The 19,822-nt window shown below is 38.9% G+C and overlaps 2 protein-coding genes across 3 annotated transcripts in view; one reads left to right on the top strand and one right to left on the bottom strand.

The window, feature by feature from the left end:
- The window catches only part of LOC124619850 (probable phospholipid-transporting ATPase IIB), a 194,053-nt gene extending 177,722 nt beyond the window's left edge, over positions 1 to 16,331 (top strand). For both annotated transcript variants that reach the window (XM_047146460.1, XM_047146461.1), the window contains one exon: positions 11,365 to 16,331. In XM_047146460.1, coding sequence (XP_047002416.1) covers positions 11,365 to 11,498 — 134 coding nt within the window. In that variant the 3' untranslated portion in view covers positions 11,499 to 16,331. The remainder of the gene's footprint in view (positions 1 to 11,364) is intronic.
- The window catches only part of LOC124619851 (probable phenylalanine--tRNA ligase, mitochondrial), a 25,114-nt gene continuing 21,585 nt past the window's right edge, over positions 16,294 to 19,822 (bottom strand). The window contains exons 3-6 of the mRNA XM_047146462.1: positions 17,277 to 17,408; positions 16,893 to 17,053; positions 16,700 to 16,822; positions 16,294 to 16,508 (exon numbers count right to left, since the gene is read on the bottom strand). Of these exons, the coding sequence (XP_047002418.1) occupies positions 16,341 to 16,508; positions 16,700 to 16,822; positions 16,893 to 17,053; positions 17,277 to 17,408 (584 nt within the window). The 3' untranslated portion in view covers positions 16,294 to 16,340. The remainder of the gene's footprint in view (positions 16,509 to 16,699; positions 16,823 to 16,892; positions 17,054 to 17,276; positions 17,409 to 19,822) is intronic.

The following is a 19,822-nucleotide window of genomic DNA, read 5'->3' as shown; positions in this document are numbered from 1 at the left end:
CCATTATTGTGTAGAGCCCATGGCTAGTGATGTGGAAGGCGTAGTATACCGTTAGCAGAGCCTGTTATGTTGATTGTGCGAATGGAATGTACATGTACGTGTAAGACTGTGATGATGTTATCCTAACACATTATGTTCCTCCACAGCAGACCATCAGTTCACAGTATTACTGTTCGTTTTTGGAGCATCACCTGCAACCAGCTTTGCAAAAGAAGCAGCGACACTTTCTCTGCCAACCCATGCATCATTTTTCATGACACTGTACGGGCGCATACAGCGCAAGCTGTGGCTGCTCTGTTCCGTTGGTGGGACTGGGGTCTGTTCGGTTGATGGGACTGGCGAGTACTGTACCACCCACCATACTCCCCGGACTTAAGTCCTTGTGACTTTGATTTGATTCCGAAGATGAAGGAACCACTTCGTGGCATTCACCTCAGAATTGTTCCAGAGATTCGAAGGCAGTAGACTGCTTCATTCCCACCATCAACAGAACAGGCTATGCTAACAGTCTACTACGCCTTCCACATCACTGGCAATAGGTTCTACACAACACTGGTGCTAATTTGAAGGACAGTACAGGTGCAAAAATGTACCTGTTCTGTATCAGTTGTGAATAAATAATTGCCACTATTTAAGTTCCAACCCTCATGTAAAATATCCCCATGCCTCAGAAGATACATGCCCTTTTTCGACATAGTCTTCATTAAGTTTCACACACTTGTGCCACCGATGTAGTAACTTACGTAGGCCCTCCTCGAACCACTTTTTGGAGTCTACCACACCCACTGCAATTCCTATGTGCATTTGTGAAATTTTGTATTCATAGCCCTGAATAGGTGATAATCAGAAGGGGTGAAGTCAGGAGAATACAGTGGATGTGACAGTACCTGGAAACCCATGTCAGCGATGGTAGCCGTGCTTGTCCAACTCATATAGGGATGAACATTGTTCTGTTCCAAGAGCACTTCTTTCACCAATTTTCATGGCAGTTTCTTTTGAATGGCACGGCACAACCTGTGGAAAGGGTCCACACGTGCCATGCTGTTACTAGTGGTTCTTGGGCCCTGGTCCCTGGTTCCAGCCAGTCAGTGAGGTGGAGTCCATCCTTGTCCCTAAAGATTTGGAACATACCCTACCCATACTGAAGGTGTTGTGCACTAAGTGGAGCAGTGTGTTTCTGGAAAGTCCTGTGGCTGCCTCCAGTTTCGTGATTGTGATGCAGGTATTCTCCTGAATATTATTTTCCACACTTGAAATGTTGACTGGTGTTACCACAATCACTTTCCTTCAAGAACTGATTTCTTTCTCTGTTGAAGTGTGGCCACTTTTTCAGCCATCCACCCAATTTTCATGATGGTGCACAAGACTCACTGCCACCGGTCACCTTTGAATATCCACAGTGCTCATACCCTCTTTCCACAGGAACCACATTATTCAGTGTTGTGATTGATGTTCACACTCCTTGTCCATTCACATAATGGTGGCTGTTAAGAAAATGGGCTGCACTATGAAGGTATTACACTTCTGGTGATTGTCCTGCCACCTAGAGGAGACCAAAGTACTACAGATGTGCAACTGTAATGGTGTATCAGATGGCGTACGATGAATGAAGACGTACAAATCAATATGGACCGCACCTTGTATTTTTAAGAAACTCTGTATTCAGTAGAAAGAGGAACATGCTGTCATTCTCTCCAAATTTAATGGGGCATTCCATGGTTTTTTTTCATATTTCTTATTGCATGTGCTATATGTAAAATATGCTGTGAGTTTATGAGGAGCATCTTTTTAATATAAGGTCCATTTGTGACTAAGAGTGAGCATGATGTGTCATAACCACCATGTGCTATGTGTTTGGGAGCATGCTTTGCAATTTGTAGCCGTATCATCTGTAGCATCCATCCAATATTTGAAGCGCTTCCCTTCCAACTGCTTGACAGCAGTCAGGGCGATTTCCAGTTGTTTTTAGGCATCAAGTTATTCATTCCATGGCTGAGAACAGCATGCACAATGGGTCTGCATTTTTTTCTGCCACATTACGTTACAGAACAGTAAACAAATAAATTTAACGTAAAATTGCCATTCCCTCTCAATTTCTTGATCTGTTATTCTATAAAGTGTTAAATGTTCCAATAAGAGATGAAGCAATAAACACTCAAAGAGAGATTTAATTGTGACAAGAGAAAAACGTGTGATAAGTTACTGATTCCCAGAAACATTTTTGAGGTAATTGTCACTAACAAACTTGGAAAAAAAAGTGTTAATACACAATAAATGCATACAAGATGCACTCCTGTGCGAAGGGAAAACTACGTGTAACATGATATGTTAATTACAATATGTTTGCAGTAAGTGTAAATCACATACACTTACCTAACACGAAATATCTTAATCAGAACACTCGTAACTTCCAAAAATTCACATAAATATATAATATTTCACATAGATATACACTGAAATTTAGTGCAAATGATATTTTTTCCTAATCAAGAATACTACTAAAATGATACAAAGCGCATATGTAGATTACAATTGATGCTGAAACACAAAATGTTTTTCACTGCACTCGGCATTTGAAAATGTGCAATTTATCATGACACAAGCCTGGATTTTGATATAACCAACATGAAAAGCACATTTAAATTTTACATGAAGCTTTAGGATATAGGTTTTCAAAGTGAATTTATCTGACACATGATTTTACTTGTACACACAGGAAATTTCGTAAGCTGGCTTTTGTACATAAATATAAGAAAATAAATGTGCAACGTGCACGAATTTTTCATGTGGCCTTCTGCATTGGTTTGTGAATGATGAGTACTTAATTTTAGTATATCTCTGTAAAACAACGTAAATTGTGCACAATGTCTTGGAAAAGTGGACTGGAAAGTCCAGATAAAACTGAGGAAGGGGGAGGGAGGCTCTGGAGAGGAGGGTGTGAGTTCAGAATGAATGAAGTTCAGGTCATGTGGCAGGTGTGGATGAAGGTGTGGAGCACAGTTTAGTGGAGTCTGAAACCAAGAGGGTTATGGAACTGATGTGCTGTCTGCCAGTGGGTGGTCAACTCTGCTCTTTGCCACATTTTGGGAGCTGGTTGGTAGTCATGGCTGTTGTGTTGGCTGAAGTGCCAATACCGTGTTACTAGAGGAGGCCGAAATGCACGCGTTTTAGCTCACGCAGGCTGGTGTGAGGAGGGAAGAACTATACTGAAGTGAGGTCTGGAACATGACAAGGAATTAGAATTCAGAAAGCGGACATAAGTAGTGTGATACTTAACTTTAATCCATTAATGATGAACGTCGCTCTTGACGGCACATGATTCACAATATCAATATCAATAGTAACTGAATATGGCGCCTTGCTAGGTCGTAGCAAATGACATAGCTGAAGGCTATGCTACACTATCGTCTCTGCAAATGGTAGCGTCTGTAGTCAGTGAACCATCGCTAGCAAAGTCAGCTGTACAACTGGGGCGAGTGCTAGGGAGCCTCTCTAGACTGGACCTGCCGTATGGCGGCGCTCGGTCTGAAATCACTGATAGTGGTGACACGCGGGTCCGACGTATACTAACAAACCACGGCCGATTTAAAGGCTACCACCTAGCAAGTGTGGTGTCTGGCGGTGATAACACAATCCTCCCCCACAAATCGGCAGACGGTTGTGGTATAAGGTCTCCGCCCGCCGTGGGGAGGACCCCATGTTGACGTATGCGACGAGGTGGGGAGCCTAACAACAGGTGAGACTGTGCCACCCGCACCCTGCCATTCGGACCACGGGGAGCTAGGGAACACCTGAAAACCTAGTCCAGAGTGCACGCCAACATGCAGTGTATGTGCCCGTAGAGAGACGGGGGGCCGAAGGGACGACCTCCATCGGGCCGGGGCACCCGACAGGCGAAGACGACATATGGTCCAGAGCGGGCAAGAGTTGCATGTCGGAGGACAACTGGTCACGGGAAGCGATCGGCGGCGGGTGACCCAGGGGAGCGCTCAGTGGCTGCAGCGACGCGTCCAGTGCGGGCGTCGCCGGCGGGAGAACAGGCGGCGGTGCGTGGCCATGGGGCAAAATGGAAGGCAGCTGTGGCTGTAGCTACTCAACAAAAATCAATCGGAAACAATTCGACCGTGTCATCGGTTTCCGAATCAATGAACATGCAAGCAAGTTCGGAGGAATCGAATGCCCTATGCTCAGCAACAAGCAAACGGGACAACACATCGGCATATCTGTGCTTAGAGTGGACTGACACAAGATCTCGTAGCGGTACTGCGAGAGGAAAATAGACCAGCGAAGGAATTTCTGTGCTGTACGTGGAGGTACAGGCTTGTTCGGATGAAAAAGCGATGTCAAAGGTTTGTGGTCTGTGATTATGGTAAAGTGACGACCATACAAGAAATCATGAAACTTTGTAACACCAAATGCGAGAGCCAATGCCTCTTTCTCGATCTGTGAATAGTTTTTTTGCGCAGACGAGAGCAATTTGGACGCAAAGGCAATAGGGCGAGCGTGCGAAATCCGATGCATCCACCATCAACAAAAGGGGCTTCCGGGGATCGAATGGCGTAAGGCAAGTATAGGAAAGCAACGCTGATTTCAACTGGTGAAAGGCACGTTTCCATTCCGTTGTCCAGGCGAACGGAACACCTTCACGGCGTAAGCGATGAAGCGGAGCTGAAATGGAAGAGGCATGCGGCACATATCGGTGATAATAGTTGATTTTTTTCCCAGCACACTCTGTAGCTGCTTCAAATTCTGCGGCGAAGGCAAGTCTTGTATGGCACGGAGGTTCGTGGGACTGGGATGTATGCCCTGGGCATTGAGTACATGTCCCAGGTATGGCAAGTCACTAACAAAAATGACACATTTGTCCTTCCGTAAGCGACGACCATTGTGTTGCAAGACCTGAAATAATGTTCTGAGATTGGCTAAATGTTCTTCTTCCGTCTTTCCGGAGATCACAATATCGTCCAGATAGTTTGCTGCAGTAGGGACCGACGCACAAACAGTTTGTAGATATTGCTGAAACAATGCAGGGGTGGATGCACACCCGAATGGCAGTCGTTTGAATTGATACAAACCCAGATGCGTGTTAACCACCAAAACGCGCTGGGGTTCTTCGTCCACCGGTATTTGCAAGTACGCATCAGCTAGGTCCAACTTCGAAAATTATTTGCCCAGGCACAGTATGTCAAAAAGATCTTCCGGGCAGGCTAAAGAAAAAGTTGCAATCACTAGTTGTGGATTCACTGTAGCTTTGAAGTCCACACAAAGTTTCAATTTTCCGGATGGTTTTGACAAAATTACTAAGGGCGATGCCCAGAGAGACGCCTGCACACGTTCAATTACACCTTGTGATTCCAAATCGTGTAATGGTTTTGCAACCTCATCACACAATGTGGGGGGAACATTGCACGCTCTGAAAAATTTCGGTTGCGTGTTTACTTTCAGTTCCAAATGTGCATTATAGTTCATAGCGCAACCGAGACCCGGTGCAAAAATGTCTGCAAGTTCTTCATATAGACGAGAAACACTGTCTGAAGGCACAGTCTGGTTCACTGATAGGACCTGATGTACTATAGACAAGTTAAACAACTGAAATGAATCGAAACCAAGCAAGTTCACTGCAAAAGAAGAACGAAGTACGTAAAATGACACAAGTTTTGTTTGTCCTTTGTATGTTGCAAGAAGGCTGCACTGATCTAACACAGGGATCTCTTGACCTGAATAGCTAGTTAACTTAACATTTGCGGCACGCAATGAAGGTGTGCCCGGCAGTTTGTAAGTGTCTTGATTGATCAGTGAAACTGCAGCTCCAGTGTCAAGCTGGAATGGTATCACTTTGCTGTTAATGTCCAAGTCTACAAAAAGTTCATTGTCCTGCTGACGACAAGAGCGACTGTCTTGTGCAACGTGAACAGACACTGGTACAGAACCACTTGCCACTTGACGGGATTTCCGGTGATGTCGAAGCACACTATTTGTGGGACGAACACAGTCACTGTTAGAGAGAGTGGCACTGGGCGGAGTGGAATGAACTACATGAATTTCCATGGACGAAGTTTCGCGATCCTGAGTATGCTTGGGTCGATGCCGATTCCGGCGCGAAGCAAAGGGCCTGGAATGGTTTTGAGTTTCTGATCTGAGCTTTTTCTGGCAAACACTCTGAACATGTCCTTTTTTATTACAGTAAAAGCAAATAGCTTGGCGTGACGGGCAATTCTCACGCGAATGTTTAGTAGTGCACCGCAGGCATGATTTGAGCACTGCATTTGCTTGCCGGCGCGGCACACGTGGCTGAGAGCCTGGCGGCAGCGGCGCGGCCGGGCGCGAGGGCTGTTTACTGCTCCGTGGTGCTCGCTCGGGGGGTCGGTGAACTTGACACACGGCTGGCGAAGTTTCAAATGATTCCTGAGCAAAGTCAAGTGTGCCCTGCCGAGCCAATATGTCCATCACTTGTTGAAGGGAGGGATTGACTAGTTTCAAAGTGTGTTCCCTTATACGAACATCAGAAACGTTCTGTGCAATTGCATCACACACCATAGTATCTGAATACGGGAGTCCACATTGACACTCAAAAGCACAATCCCTAGTAAGGCCTTGCAAGGTTGCAACCCCCTCCCCATTAGTCTGACCTGCCGTACATTTTGTATGGAAGAAGGTATACCGTTTCGCAACTAAATTGACTGATTGTTTGAAATATGCATGTAATGCAGACAAAATTTCTTTGTAGGACAGAGTAGCTACGTCGCGTCGGGGAAATAATTTGACTATCACACGGTATGTTTGCACTCCAACGGACGACAAAAGAAAAGGCTGCCGCTCATTACCTTGAATTCTGTAGGCGGCGAGATGGAATCCAAATTGGCGTGACCACTCCGTCCAGCTTTCCAGTGTAACATCAAAAGGTCTGAAAGACGGTGCAACGGCGTGTTGTGGCTGCGTTAGCGGTGAAGCGGCGGCTGCCGCATTGTTTTGCATTGCACATTGAACCTGGATGAGCTGTCCAAGGGCATCCAGTAATGCCTGCGTCTGCTGATTCTGTTGTTGTTGTTGTTGTTGTTGTTGTCTTCAGTCCTGAGACTGGTTTGATGCAGCTCTCCATGCTACTCTATCGTGTGCAAGCTTCTTCCTCTCCCAGTACTTAGTGCAACCTACATCCTTCCGAATCTGCTTAGTGTATTCATCTCTTAGTCTCCCTCTATGATTTTTACCCTCCACCCTGCCCTCCAATGCTAAATTTGTGATCCCTTGATGCCTTAGAACATGTCTTACCAACCGGTACCTTCTTCTTGTCAAGTTGTGCCACAAACTCCTCTTCTCCCCAATTATATTCAATACCTCCTCATTAGTTATGTGATCTACCCATCTAATCTTCAGCATTCTTCTGTAGCACCACATTTCGAAAGCTTCTATTCTCTTCTTGTCCAAACTATTTATCGTCCATGTTTCACTTCCATACATGGCTACACTCCATATAAATACTTTCAGAAACGACTTCCTGACATTTAAATCTATACTCGATGTTAACAAATTTCTCTTCTTGAGAAACGCTTTCCTTGCCATTGCCAGTCTACATTTTATATCCTCTCTACTTCGACCATCATCAGGTATTTTGCTCCCCCAAACAGCAAAACTCCTTTACTACTTTGTCTCATTTCCTAACCTAATTCCCTCAGCATCACCCGACTTAATTCGACTACATTCCATTATCCTCATTTTGCTTTTTTTGATGTTAATCTTATATCCTCCTTTCAAGACACTGTCCATTCCGTTCAGCTGCTCTTCCAAGTCCTTTGCTGTCTCTGACAGAATTACAATGTCGTTGGCGAACCTTAATGTTTTTATTTCTTCTCCATGGACTTTAATACCTACTCCGAATTTTTCTTTTGTTTCCTTTACTGCTTGCTCAATATACAGATTGAATAACATCGGGGACAGGCTACAACCCTTCCCAACCGCTGCTTCCCTTTCATACCCCTCAACTCTTATAACTGCCATCTGTTTTCTGTACAAATTGTAAATAGCCTTTCGCTCCCTGTATTTTACCCCTGCCACCTGTAGAATTTGAAAGAGAGTATTCCAGTCAATATTGTCAAAAGCTTTCTCTAAGTCCACAAATGCTAGAAATGTAGGTTTGCCTTTCCTTAATCTATTTTCTAAGATAAGTCGTAGGGTCAGTGTTGCCTCATGTGTTCCAACATTTCTGCGGAATCCAAACTGATCTTCGCCGATGTCGGCTGTGCGATAAAATTCGGACAGTACATCTGGAGATTGTGGCAAAGCCATGACACAATGAAATCAGGGCAGTATAGATAAGAACACCGTTTTGACTCGTTGCCAATGTTGTGTTGGCTGAAGTGCCAATACCGTGTTACTGGAGGAGGCCGAAATGCACGCGTTTTAGCTCACGCAGGCTGGTGTGAGGAGGGAAGAACTATACTGACGTGAGGTCTGGAACATGACAAGGAAATAGAATTCAGAAAGCGGACGTAAGTAGTGTGATACTTAACTTTAATCCATTAATGATGAACGTCGCTCTTGATGGTACATGATTCACAATATCAATATCAGTAGTTACTGAATGTGGCGCCTTGCTAGGTCGTAGCAAATGACGTAGCTGAAGGCTATGCTACACTGTCATCTCTGCAAATGAGAGCGTCTGTAGTCAGTGAACCATCGCTAGCAAAGTCAGCTGTTCAACTGGGGCGAGTGCTAGGGAGCCTCTCTAGACTAGACCTGCCGTGTGGCGGCGCTCAGTCTGCAATCACTGATAGTGGTGACATGCGGGTCCAACGTATACTAACGAACCGCTGCCGATTTAAAGGCTACCACCTAGCAAGTGTGGTGTCTGGCGGTTACACCACAATGTCCACATAAAGTACTGTGCAGAAAGTACAGCAGAGCTTATATATATGCTTCATAAGACCAGTAAGCTAGGGTATGCCTGTGACAGGACTGGAATAGGCTGAACAGAGCAGGTGTGTAAGACAGACCTTGTACCTGGGTCTTCTACAGGGGTATGGCCTTAGTGAAAAGAGACTGGGAGCAGTTATGACACACGGTTATTTCTTAGATTGGGTAGGAAGGATTGTGGGTAAGATGTTCTTTCTGAGTATGAGGATAAGTAATTGAAGCCTGGTTTAATTAAAGTGTGGAGGTGACAACGAGTGATGAGAGGGCTGTTTCTTTGCAGTTGGTTTGAAAGCTCAAAATATTCTGTCAGTTGATGCACAGTTTTCTCCAACTTGATGGAGTCTTTGAGAGTATCAGTATCCAACAGAATTCTAAACAACAAAAGTACATGTGTATCATTGTGTGGTTCTATGAGTAGAGATTCATTAAGTAAATCAACCAGAAAAGAATGTGAAGTAACTCTTCCACAGCTACTGTGCTCATGATTCTTTATTATTTCATAACTAGTGAGTGGCCTCATTCTCAAGCGCTCATCATCATTAAGTTCCACAATGCAATAGAATAAAAATGCTGCCATGGCAATAAATTGTTTAGTGGCAATGGCTTACTACTACTGTTTCGTGAAGCTCAGTAATTTGTGGTGGCTGCATGTCACTTCTATTTCAGTGTGAAACACGTGGTGATTTGCATGCCATTGGTTGGAGTTGAAGTTCTCTAAAACTTTTGACATCTTATCTTGGTCTTTTTTCTCTTTACAGAGTGTGGGTTAATGTTACTTTTCATTAATTTGAAACTTTTTCATTTTTCAGATTTAATATTTTTAACGGTACTTGCATGTTATATTTGTATACTGTCACTGCCATCAAAACCACCATGAATCTACCATCTTAGCTTCTCAGTTTCATGTAAAGTCACCATAATCTACACTGTCACTGACCATGCATGATATTTTCTGTCAGCTTTCGACAAGTGACAGAGTTTCTTAGTTCTGTTAATTGTAGTTGTTAGCTGCCAATGTTTTCTTCCTGAACTTAAACAGGAGTTAAATATTTTTGCATGTTTGCATAACCTTACCTGGTTTTTTTCATCGTTTGACAAATTTGTTAAATAGCTCAACAGTTTTCCCAAAAGAAAGAGAGAGAGAGAGAGAGAGAGAGAGAGAGAGAGAGAGGAAAAAATACTGAAAAAAACAGACTGTTGCAATATTTTTATGTAGTATGTCAGAACTGTTGATTTAACTTAAAAGAAAACAACTGCTCACTCAGTGGTGTGATTAGCATAGCCTTGCCCTGCAGCAAGGGCTCACAATGCCATTATTTCTTACATAAGTAGCTCCTCATGACGTTGAGTCTCCTATCTGAGTGTACAAACTCAGGAAAATTGTTGAAAGTGCCAGGAAGGAATATTGGGCCTTCTATATTGTTTCAGTGTTACAAACATTCAAATAGGATGCTAGTGTCAGTATTAATGAAAATGAAGTGTGTCTTAGAATTTCGAATTGAAATAGAATTTACATGTTTAATATTTGGGTTATAACTCAACACAGCAGTTGCTACATGATGTAAAGTCTGCTACATATATTACATCCTCTGTAACTTGTGAAGCTAATGTTTTGTCAGGTTATGTTCGAATTTGTATTTGTAATAGTTTTGATGGCTTTACCTTTTCTTAAACACGATGCCATCAGTGTCAAAGTGAATCAAGTATTACCCACCGTCAAATTGCTTCTCAGAATATTTCCTTTAGATGTTTACAGGTCACAAACGTGGTTAACATTACAGTTTGTCAGAAACCTTTCTTTCCTTTATTAACTTATGAGAATATAAACTGAACATTACAAAATTAAATATGTATAAAAAACAAAGGTAGTATCTTGACATTTATTTCTTCGTGTAAAATTATTATATGTAGAAAGTTCAGCATGGAAATTTATAGTGAAGAACCCAATACACAGCAAAAAGTCTCTCAGTGTCTGATACACGAATTGATCAAGTATTGATGTATCTGATATACTGTCTAAAATGTTATAAGCCCTAGAAATGCTTTAAGTATAAATTTTGTATTATGAGAATGTCAAAAGAAAAATAGTATGCAGTGTCGGGTACATATATTTGAGAAGAGAGGCTGGTCAGTATGTTAAGGAGTATTGAAAGGAGACCTGGAAATGGACAACATTAGCAAGCAGAAATGAAAGGAAAGAAGATGATGGATATGAATATATTTGTTGCTAGTCAGTATTTCAAGATTTAAGTTCATGTATTACAGTCATTGTTATTCTGTGAATTATTATTATTATTATTATTAAATGGGTGAGATGACTACATGTAGTTTCCATGTTCGTATTTCATAAAAGGTTTTCACTCAAGTTTCTGGTTTGTGTTTTTGATGAATACTAGTGATCATTTGCTTATAATAAATGTATTTAATACTGAAAATGGAATTTATTGTTTTCAGATTCGAGTTTCATTCAGACAACAGATTTCCTATGGAAAGTGCTTGTGATAACTCTTGTGAGCTGTCTGCCCCTCTACATTCTCAAGTTTTTGAGGAAAAAATTTTCACCGCCAAGTTATTCTAAACTTTCATAACTGTCTCGCAGTTATGTTGATCTAAATATAGTCTAAAATACATCTAATGTATGTCATTGAGAAAGCTCATAATGCCAAAGATTAGTGATATAACATAGTATGTATTTCAGCAGGACAGTTGCAAGAATCTCAACACAGTTGACTGCATATGTTGTGTATTATATACAGAACTACAGTGTGTTGAGCATTGTAAACCACTTTTTATGTGTGACATTTTGTTTTTCATTGACTGTATAGGTTGTGTTTTAACAGTCACTGTAGTGAGAAACTTTCCATGACTGATTTTCTTAAATTTATTATTTATTAACAGTGGCAAAGTGCCGTAGATGTTTATTATTCTTTCCTTTAAAGTCAAATGTTGCATCACAGAGATAGGTTGAATTTTGCAGCTTAATAATTTAATACATTTTAATCCCTGTAGGGAAAGATCCCTCATATACACACAATTTCAGCCATCAGGCTGACATACATGTTGTTGAAATGAATTTCATATGACGCTCATTATATGTGATAAATGTAAACAAGATATTCATGGCCTTTGGAAGAAGATTTTGACCCAAAGGGATGTACATTCTAGTGAGAGCATTTTTAAAAGTGAAACATTCATTAAGAAATGTCATGGCAATATTTTGTACATATCCAAATAATAATTTTTATATTGTTCAACTAATATTTGCTATATAAACCCATACTAATATATTTATACATACATGTATTTTTTAAAATAAGTTTATCATCCTAAAATAAAAAGTTGAATGTTTGCTAAGTAGTAAATGTAGCAGTGCTTGAATCTGGAATTTAGTTTTTTGAAAATAAGAACGAAGTGTATGTAGAATGTATGACAGTCTTTCATATTTTTGCATAAGAGAACAAGACATGTGATTACTACATAACTGGCCTTTTTTTCGCCATAGTATTTCAGCGTGGTGGCCTTTATGCTTTATGACATGCAAATTATCCCAGCTCGTCTCTCTCTAAAAACCACTGTTATCTCGATTATTTGTAGGCAGGAATTTTGTGATTGCTTGTTGTAGCCTTATCGAGTTATGCAGCACTGTTTATACTTAGTTGTAACTTTACCTAAAAGTTGTGTTCCCTTTTCAACATGCTTCTTTCAAATAGTGATTGGAGAATTTTGTGCAATTAAAAAGGGGCCCAGTTTGAAGAGTTATTTGGCAAGGTGTAAAGCATAAATTGTGATTTTTCCATAATTTTTTTATTTTTTTTACTGCAGGCTTTCATTCAGTTGACATTTTTTCCCTTGTGTTGCAGTGCATTCAATAAGTAGTTGATAATTACATATTTTCCATGCAATTAGAATTGCATAGAGAACATTTTAGTAATGTGAGCATCTGAATATAGAACTGTGTTTTTGCCTTCACTTATCTTGTAGTCAAAATATATGTACCCTAATTACCAACCTATTGTGAAGTTGAAGCTCACAGCTCATACATTCCCATATTTATGTGGGTGAATTGGTAGTAGTGACTTCACAGGTTAGAACAATGAAGCTGTGTTAAAGTCTTATTGCTTTTGACTTTTAAAAAAAGCAAAACTTTCACACAGTTACGTGCCACATCAGAAGCTCCTACATTCATGTGACCGTAATGCATATTCACCAATAACAGCATTTTAATACCAATATTAAGAACTCAAAACTACCAGCTGCATAATTTAAAATATTTTGAAGGGTTATTGTTTTGCAGGAAATGCTACCTGATCACAAATTAAACAGGATGGACCACTTTATGGGGACACTGTTTGTTGTAGTGACAAATTTCATCAAAATAGCCAGTCTTTTGGTTGTGTGTAAGCATTTTACAACAGATGTATTCTTGCCCTCCATTTGCAAATGCCGTGTATGAGATTTGGCCCACGAGAGACTACTCATGCTACAGATATGTGTACTTACTTACCAGTATGATCTGTTGATGATAGCCACCATCAAATCACAATAAATTTGAGTCAGTGTACATGTAAATTCGGCCCTTCCACCAGTCGAAATATATTCTAAATGTCACTTGCCATGATGCAATGTATGATCACTGCCATTTTTGCTTTGGAATGCAAGACCATGTTAAACTCATTGTCACTGTCAACAAGTTAATCAATTTCAATTGCACTTACTACAAATTCACAATGTATCTGTATCTGAGTGGTAAAGGAATTCAAATACAGTTTTATTGTGTTTTTTTACTTAGGATCATATTTGTAGTACCCATATACCATTTAATTTGTGGAATAAAGACGTCACTCCTTTTCCAGTGTACAGGTGATTTATGATGATGATGATGATGATGAAATCCCATGCTTCTTGACAGCATAGGGGAACGGTGCGGAAGACCTGCACCGCCATACTAGGCAAGAGGTGGTGCCATTGACAGGTGATTTAGGCGGAGTTAAAAGAGCACATGTCCATTTAACACTGCCTGTGATTCGTCATTAACTGGAAAGGACTACTACCCTTCTTCCACAAATGAAACAATGTGTAGTTGTTACTCATACAGTCTTAAGTTGAAAATGCATTAACTGGATTTACACCCATTCACCTCTCATGTCTGGATGAAGTACCTTAATAATGTTGTTACCAGTCTCATTTCTTTTCTGCCAGAACACCTTTTTGTGAGCTTATCTACTGCTAATGCTTCATATACAAGGTTATATGGTTTCTGTTTTTACTACCATCCCAAATATTTCATAGACTTGCGTACAATGCCTACACACCGTACTAAAGACCTGAAGACAATTGGGAGTCCATGGATAGCATTACTCAACTCTGTCTCCTGGTTAAGAAATGAAGCAAACTATTCAAACGAAATTTTTCCAAGGAACAGTCTTGGAGGTAGAGAATTTACATTTTGTGCTCTTTAACTGTGGGCAATTACAATGTCAAATCATTTCAAAATGTCGTGTAACAATTACTAACAGCGCAGTTTATCACATGCTGTGCAGTGCTCAAAGAACTATTTTCAAGTAGGAGATGATGTGACTTAGTTTCATACAACCGAGAAAGCTATTTCCAGTATCTTATTAAGTTTTTGAACACTAAAAGCTTGCTTGGGACAAGAGTGTACAGTGGAGTGACATGTTACAAATCAAATTGTATATGTTTTTGAACCAAGTCATTGTCACAGTTCCCATGAAATTGACAAATCCTATTCTTGATAAGATAACGTTGGACTCCATATTGGTCAGCCACTCACTATAGCAAGGCAGCAGTAAAGTCAGGAATATGCCAATAACTAAATTCTGCAAAAATATAACTGTTTGTTCATTGAACTGCCATTGATGTTTGCAGTTAAAATCCACAGAATTTGTCCAGATTCCATCCTAGGAGGTTAAGTGTTGAAAGGTGGTTATTATCCAATTGTCAAAACCCAAGCAAATTGCTAGATTCTGTAAAACAGCAAGCCGACAGGTGAAACTTGTCAGTTGCTATACTGGGGAATGGTGAACAAAATGCAAGATGCAAGGCTTCATATGAAAGCCATTATAAGGGGGTCAAGCCAAAACACTTAACTTTGTTACTTGTCATACTACAGCAGTGTCAAGAAATGATGTACATTCACAACTATTAGACTTCTGTATGTTGATAATTAATATCAAAGATATCGTCATCTCATATTAATCGGCATTTCATAAAGGAAATGGATGCTGATGATTGCAATGTGAGGAAAAGCTGTAGTAACTTTTGCAGTTTGTCCTTTACAGAAACTGTAATCTCCACATATGAATTTAGTAGTTTTGTGGAGAGTCCTTCTTATGCAGGAAATAATCACTTATTCAATTAGCATTACATGGCAGTTGTAGTCATTGGTTGTTTTGTGAATAGTTCCTATAACTGTGTAAGGAATCTTTTCAGTATTTTATATCTGGATGTTTTATCCAGTATTTAAGAAGCTTCTGTTATTTATTATTGTATACAAGTTGTTCATGACTGGAAAATAATTGCAGCAACTCTTTGTTTTAAGCAGTTTCAGAATATATTTTTCTTTTTTTGTATTGTTGTACACAAATAATATATCTGCATTTAATTTCATTGAAAAATATTGAATCTCTATAAATCCATTGGTTGCATAGCAACAAGAGACTGCTTATTTTTGTGTTTACAGAAATTATCATTGTTGTTAGTACAGGAAATGCTTAGTGTTTTATGAGTTACTAACTTATTCTTATCAATACTTTTTCACTGTTTGATTTGTGCCAGTTTAGTATTCACATGGCAGATTTACTAGAGCATTTTATGTACTATAAAGCATTTGTAAATGTGCTTACAGAAAATGTGGGGAAATGCCTGAAGGTGTTTATAAAATGTCTTCTTTTCTACATTGTAAATCTCAGATTTTTTATAATCATTTATTCAGGACACAGTTAAAATGCAGCCCCAGTCAAATATAAATTGGTGAGAAGTCCAAGTACACTGTAAGTTTAGGTATTGAAAGCAGTAGCAGTTTTTGCAGCGCACAGATATGACTGAAGTTCATTGCTTTGAAAGCCAGAGAAAGGTGACTGAACATTTTGTAAGAGAAAAACACTTAACCCCATTGCCAAAGAAAGACCTGTTGAGGGTACTCTTATGTTTGTATCTTTTGGGTCTGCCGAACTGCTGCTACTTGTCATGCCAGAAGTGGACTTGTTTTGGTTGACATAAAAAAAAAATCTAATTTGTGGAATGCAGGTTTATTATACTTACTTATATGTGATACTTTTGTGAAAATAGAGCCTGGGTTCTACATTTGTTTCGATGCCATATTGAATGTAATGTGACTCTGTTGTTGAAAGAATCAAAAAAATCTTTATCAAGTTGTAATAATAAATAACTTTATTTTAAAACTTTTTCTATTATCTTATTGTAACACCAAGTATTTCTTCTGCCATTCTTGCAATACTGTTATGTATTTCATTTACTTCTTTCTGTGTCAGTGTCCTGCCCATATGCCTGTACACAATACGATAACAGTGACTTTTTAATCCTTTCTTTTTATGGGTGAATTCATCGATCAGGGAAATCTGAAAAAAATAGTATGTAAAAACAGAATAAGTTACCTTTAATGGAAGCAACTATCAAGGTTAATGAGCAAAAGCGTTGAGTTCATTAAAGTGTCATTACTTTATGGGCATTAAAACCCTGTTCTACCAATATCTTGTCCATTATGACAATTTGATATGCTGTAATGAAATAACTGAAACAAAATTCTTACCTGCTCTATGACATCACCTCCAACAGTTCTTACCAAATCATAGAAATCATTTGGTGTGAATGAATCATCTGAAGGTAACCAGAAACTTATATCATTTGTGCACTGAGGGTATATACTTATTGGCTGAAAAATGAAGGGCAAATTAAACTGTTGTCACCAACAGGGAGAAAATGTTTCATTAGTGTTAGCTTACCTTATATTTTATTTGAGTATCAGGATCTTTCACATTGAACTGTGATAAGAAGCCAGAATCTGAGCTCCAGAAGAGACGAATGTCGGGAATGGAATATAGACACATTGCTAGTCTTTCCAGACCTAATCCAAATGCCCAGCCAATTCGGCCCTTTACTCCTGCTGCAGAATATGAAAGGACAAACTTATTTTATGTGCAATTAGGAGTATGTAAAAAATGATGGTGACTAGATACAAATACGATAACAAGGGAATGATTTTTTTTTTTTTTTAATTACTAATTAATTTTTCATTTTTACTCTGTAACCGTCAAATCTTCACTTTTCAAAATTATGAATTCTGTGCGGAAGAGCTAGTTAGAGTTTATTTTTTAAAAATAACTTACCACTCTCTAGAATTTCGTTCTCCATAATTCCACAGCCCAAAATTTCCATCCAGTTGTCATCACGTAATACCTCCAACTCCCAAGATGGGTGTGTAAATGGAAATGTTGTATCTACCCATCTATACTGAAAACCTGCAAAGTATATACTTAGAAGTAAAATAAGTTTCCATCTGATTTCATGTTTCGTACCTGCTTGTTATCAGTACACTTCAGCCAGCTATAGTAGTAATAAAGGAATTAAACTTTTGTTTTAATTTACAAAAAGTCTAATTGAAACAATAATCTGGGCAACAATGAGAATATGATAAGTAGCTTTACTAAACAAACGGATAATAATTTGGAATTTCAACCAAGTTATAAGAAGATAATGAAATATGAGCTGGTATAAAATATTTTTTTATATTCTTCAATAATACTGGAAGAGCTAGTAAAAGGAAATAAGGTTACTGGAAGAAGTAAATGGTAGAGAAAATCAAAAAGTGAATTACTCAATTGAGTATGGGGAAGTGTAGTAAGAATACAATAAATAGTTCCTGCAGTTGAAGCGTCATTCAATGAAAGTTAATGAATGTGGTTAGCTTCTTTTTACAAGAAAGACGAATGAAATAGCATCCATTGCAACACTATATGGCTACAAGAAGTAGTGGTGAGAAGTGTGTTCCATATTGTATTCAGTTATTATACATTGAAACAGTTATTTGCAGTGATTCTCTTACTATTTAAAGATGAATTAATGGTCACAAGTTGCCTTTTGCGATTCTTCTCTGTGTATAGCTACAGTCTTAACTTTCTTCAATAAATTCAAATACTGAGAAATTTTCTTCAAAATGAAGAGTTGTTTGCATGTCCAGTATCAACTTGAAAAAAATAAAATGCATTTTGTGTGGAGAAAATGATTAGCATGGTTACAAGCTGCACTTGTAATCACCTTAAACGGACTCTTGTAATTTGACTGGAAGTCGTGTCTAACCCTTTCATACAAGAATCTTCATATCCGTAAGATTTTACACAGGGGATAAGTAAATATTCAGTGCAGAAATCAAAGGATTTCGAGTTCTATCAACAGATGTATGTTATGTTTAATTCTGACAGGTTAAGATCAATTTTTGAACTCTACTGTATTGGTGATGATGTGACAGTATCAGTCTGACTTATATTCTGCAGTAGTAGTGTCAGGATCTTTGCCAATGAAAGTGATGAAAATCATTTCATGAAATGATGATATGCATTTTCAGTTCAGAAGAAAACACATCACCACAGTTACATATGAAAGTTGCTATGAACCATTTCTCCAACAGTCACAAGTGGATAAATGATTCATATTAATTTCCAAAGTATGTCAGCCACAAGATCCACTGCAAACATCACTATGTTCAATAATATCCTACAGGTTGATAGACTTCAGTATGCCTACCCAAGCATCTTGAAAGAATTCAGGAGATGTAATTGCGTGAGATCCCGATCCATCACAAAGTGCCAGCTCACAGGATGGACAATGCACAAGCATTTGTGTCTCAGATTCAGACATGACCACATAAACATTAATGTACATATTTGTTCTTATGTGATATCTCCCTCTTCCCTGGATCTCTGAAACCTGATGGGTAAAGTGCTTCTCAACAATCTTCACAAGGAAGGAAATTGTGGATTCTGCACAGCTGCATACAATTCCAAAGAGATTGCTGGCATAGTGCAGCTTATTTGCGTAGTGTGCGTATGTGTCTGCGCACTAGCAAAAAATGAAAGCTCAAAAGCTGAGCTAACATCTTATCTTTTTGCTCATTTGGTGCTCACCAGTACTTCTGTTGGGTGAGTGGTTATCTACATTCAAGGTTTAACTAGCCTTACACATGTATATAAAAAATCTTTCTCTCAGAGTGCAGGAAACAGTTATGAAACTTGGATGTGGATACAAAATGTCCAAACTTTATTAACATATGTAATGTGATAATTTCGAAATTTTATGTCTCCATTCATCCATTTTATTTTTAGTTACAGACAACTGAACAGAATAAGTACACTATCATGAATCTATATGAGTAAGTACAGCCCTTGTTAGCAGTATCCACTGATTCTTAAGAGGCCTCTGCCTGCTGTTTTAAAAACTACATAAACACTACATATTATTTTCACAGCTCATATGTATACATTAAATCTTAATGAACTTTTTTTGTATTTTTAGACGGTTATCAACACAGTCACAGAGAATAAAACAATGAGAACTGTTTCTTGAGTAAGGCAACAATGGTAAACATTGAGTTATGTCATTTAAATACTCAAATTTTTCCATTTGAGGTTGTATTTTGAGTCTATTACAATCAGTTTTTGAAAACTAGTAAATTCATTAATATTTGCCTTGAACCATATTAGATAAGTGTCATAAAAGAATGTTTATACGGCAGCATACAAAGTACACAACAATCTCCCGATTATCTGGGTGCTTATTATCCTGCTTGCAGATTACCTGGGCACAGTTTGGTAATTTTTGAAAAAATAAAAAGTGATGCATGAAGTTCCGTTACAAGTAAAACAAATATTTTTGATCA

The sequence above is a fragment of the Schistocerca americana genome, chromosome 6, assembly GCF_021461395.2.
Source record: "Schistocerca americana isolate TAMUIC-IGC-003095 chromosome 6, iqSchAmer2.1, whole genome shotgun sequence".
NCBI lineage: Eukaryota > Metazoa > Arthropoda > Insecta > Orthoptera > Acrididae > Schistocerca > Schistocerca americana.
The sequence above is the reverse complement of the archived record's forward strand: the minus strand, read 5'-3'. Positions and strand labels throughout refer to the sequence as shown.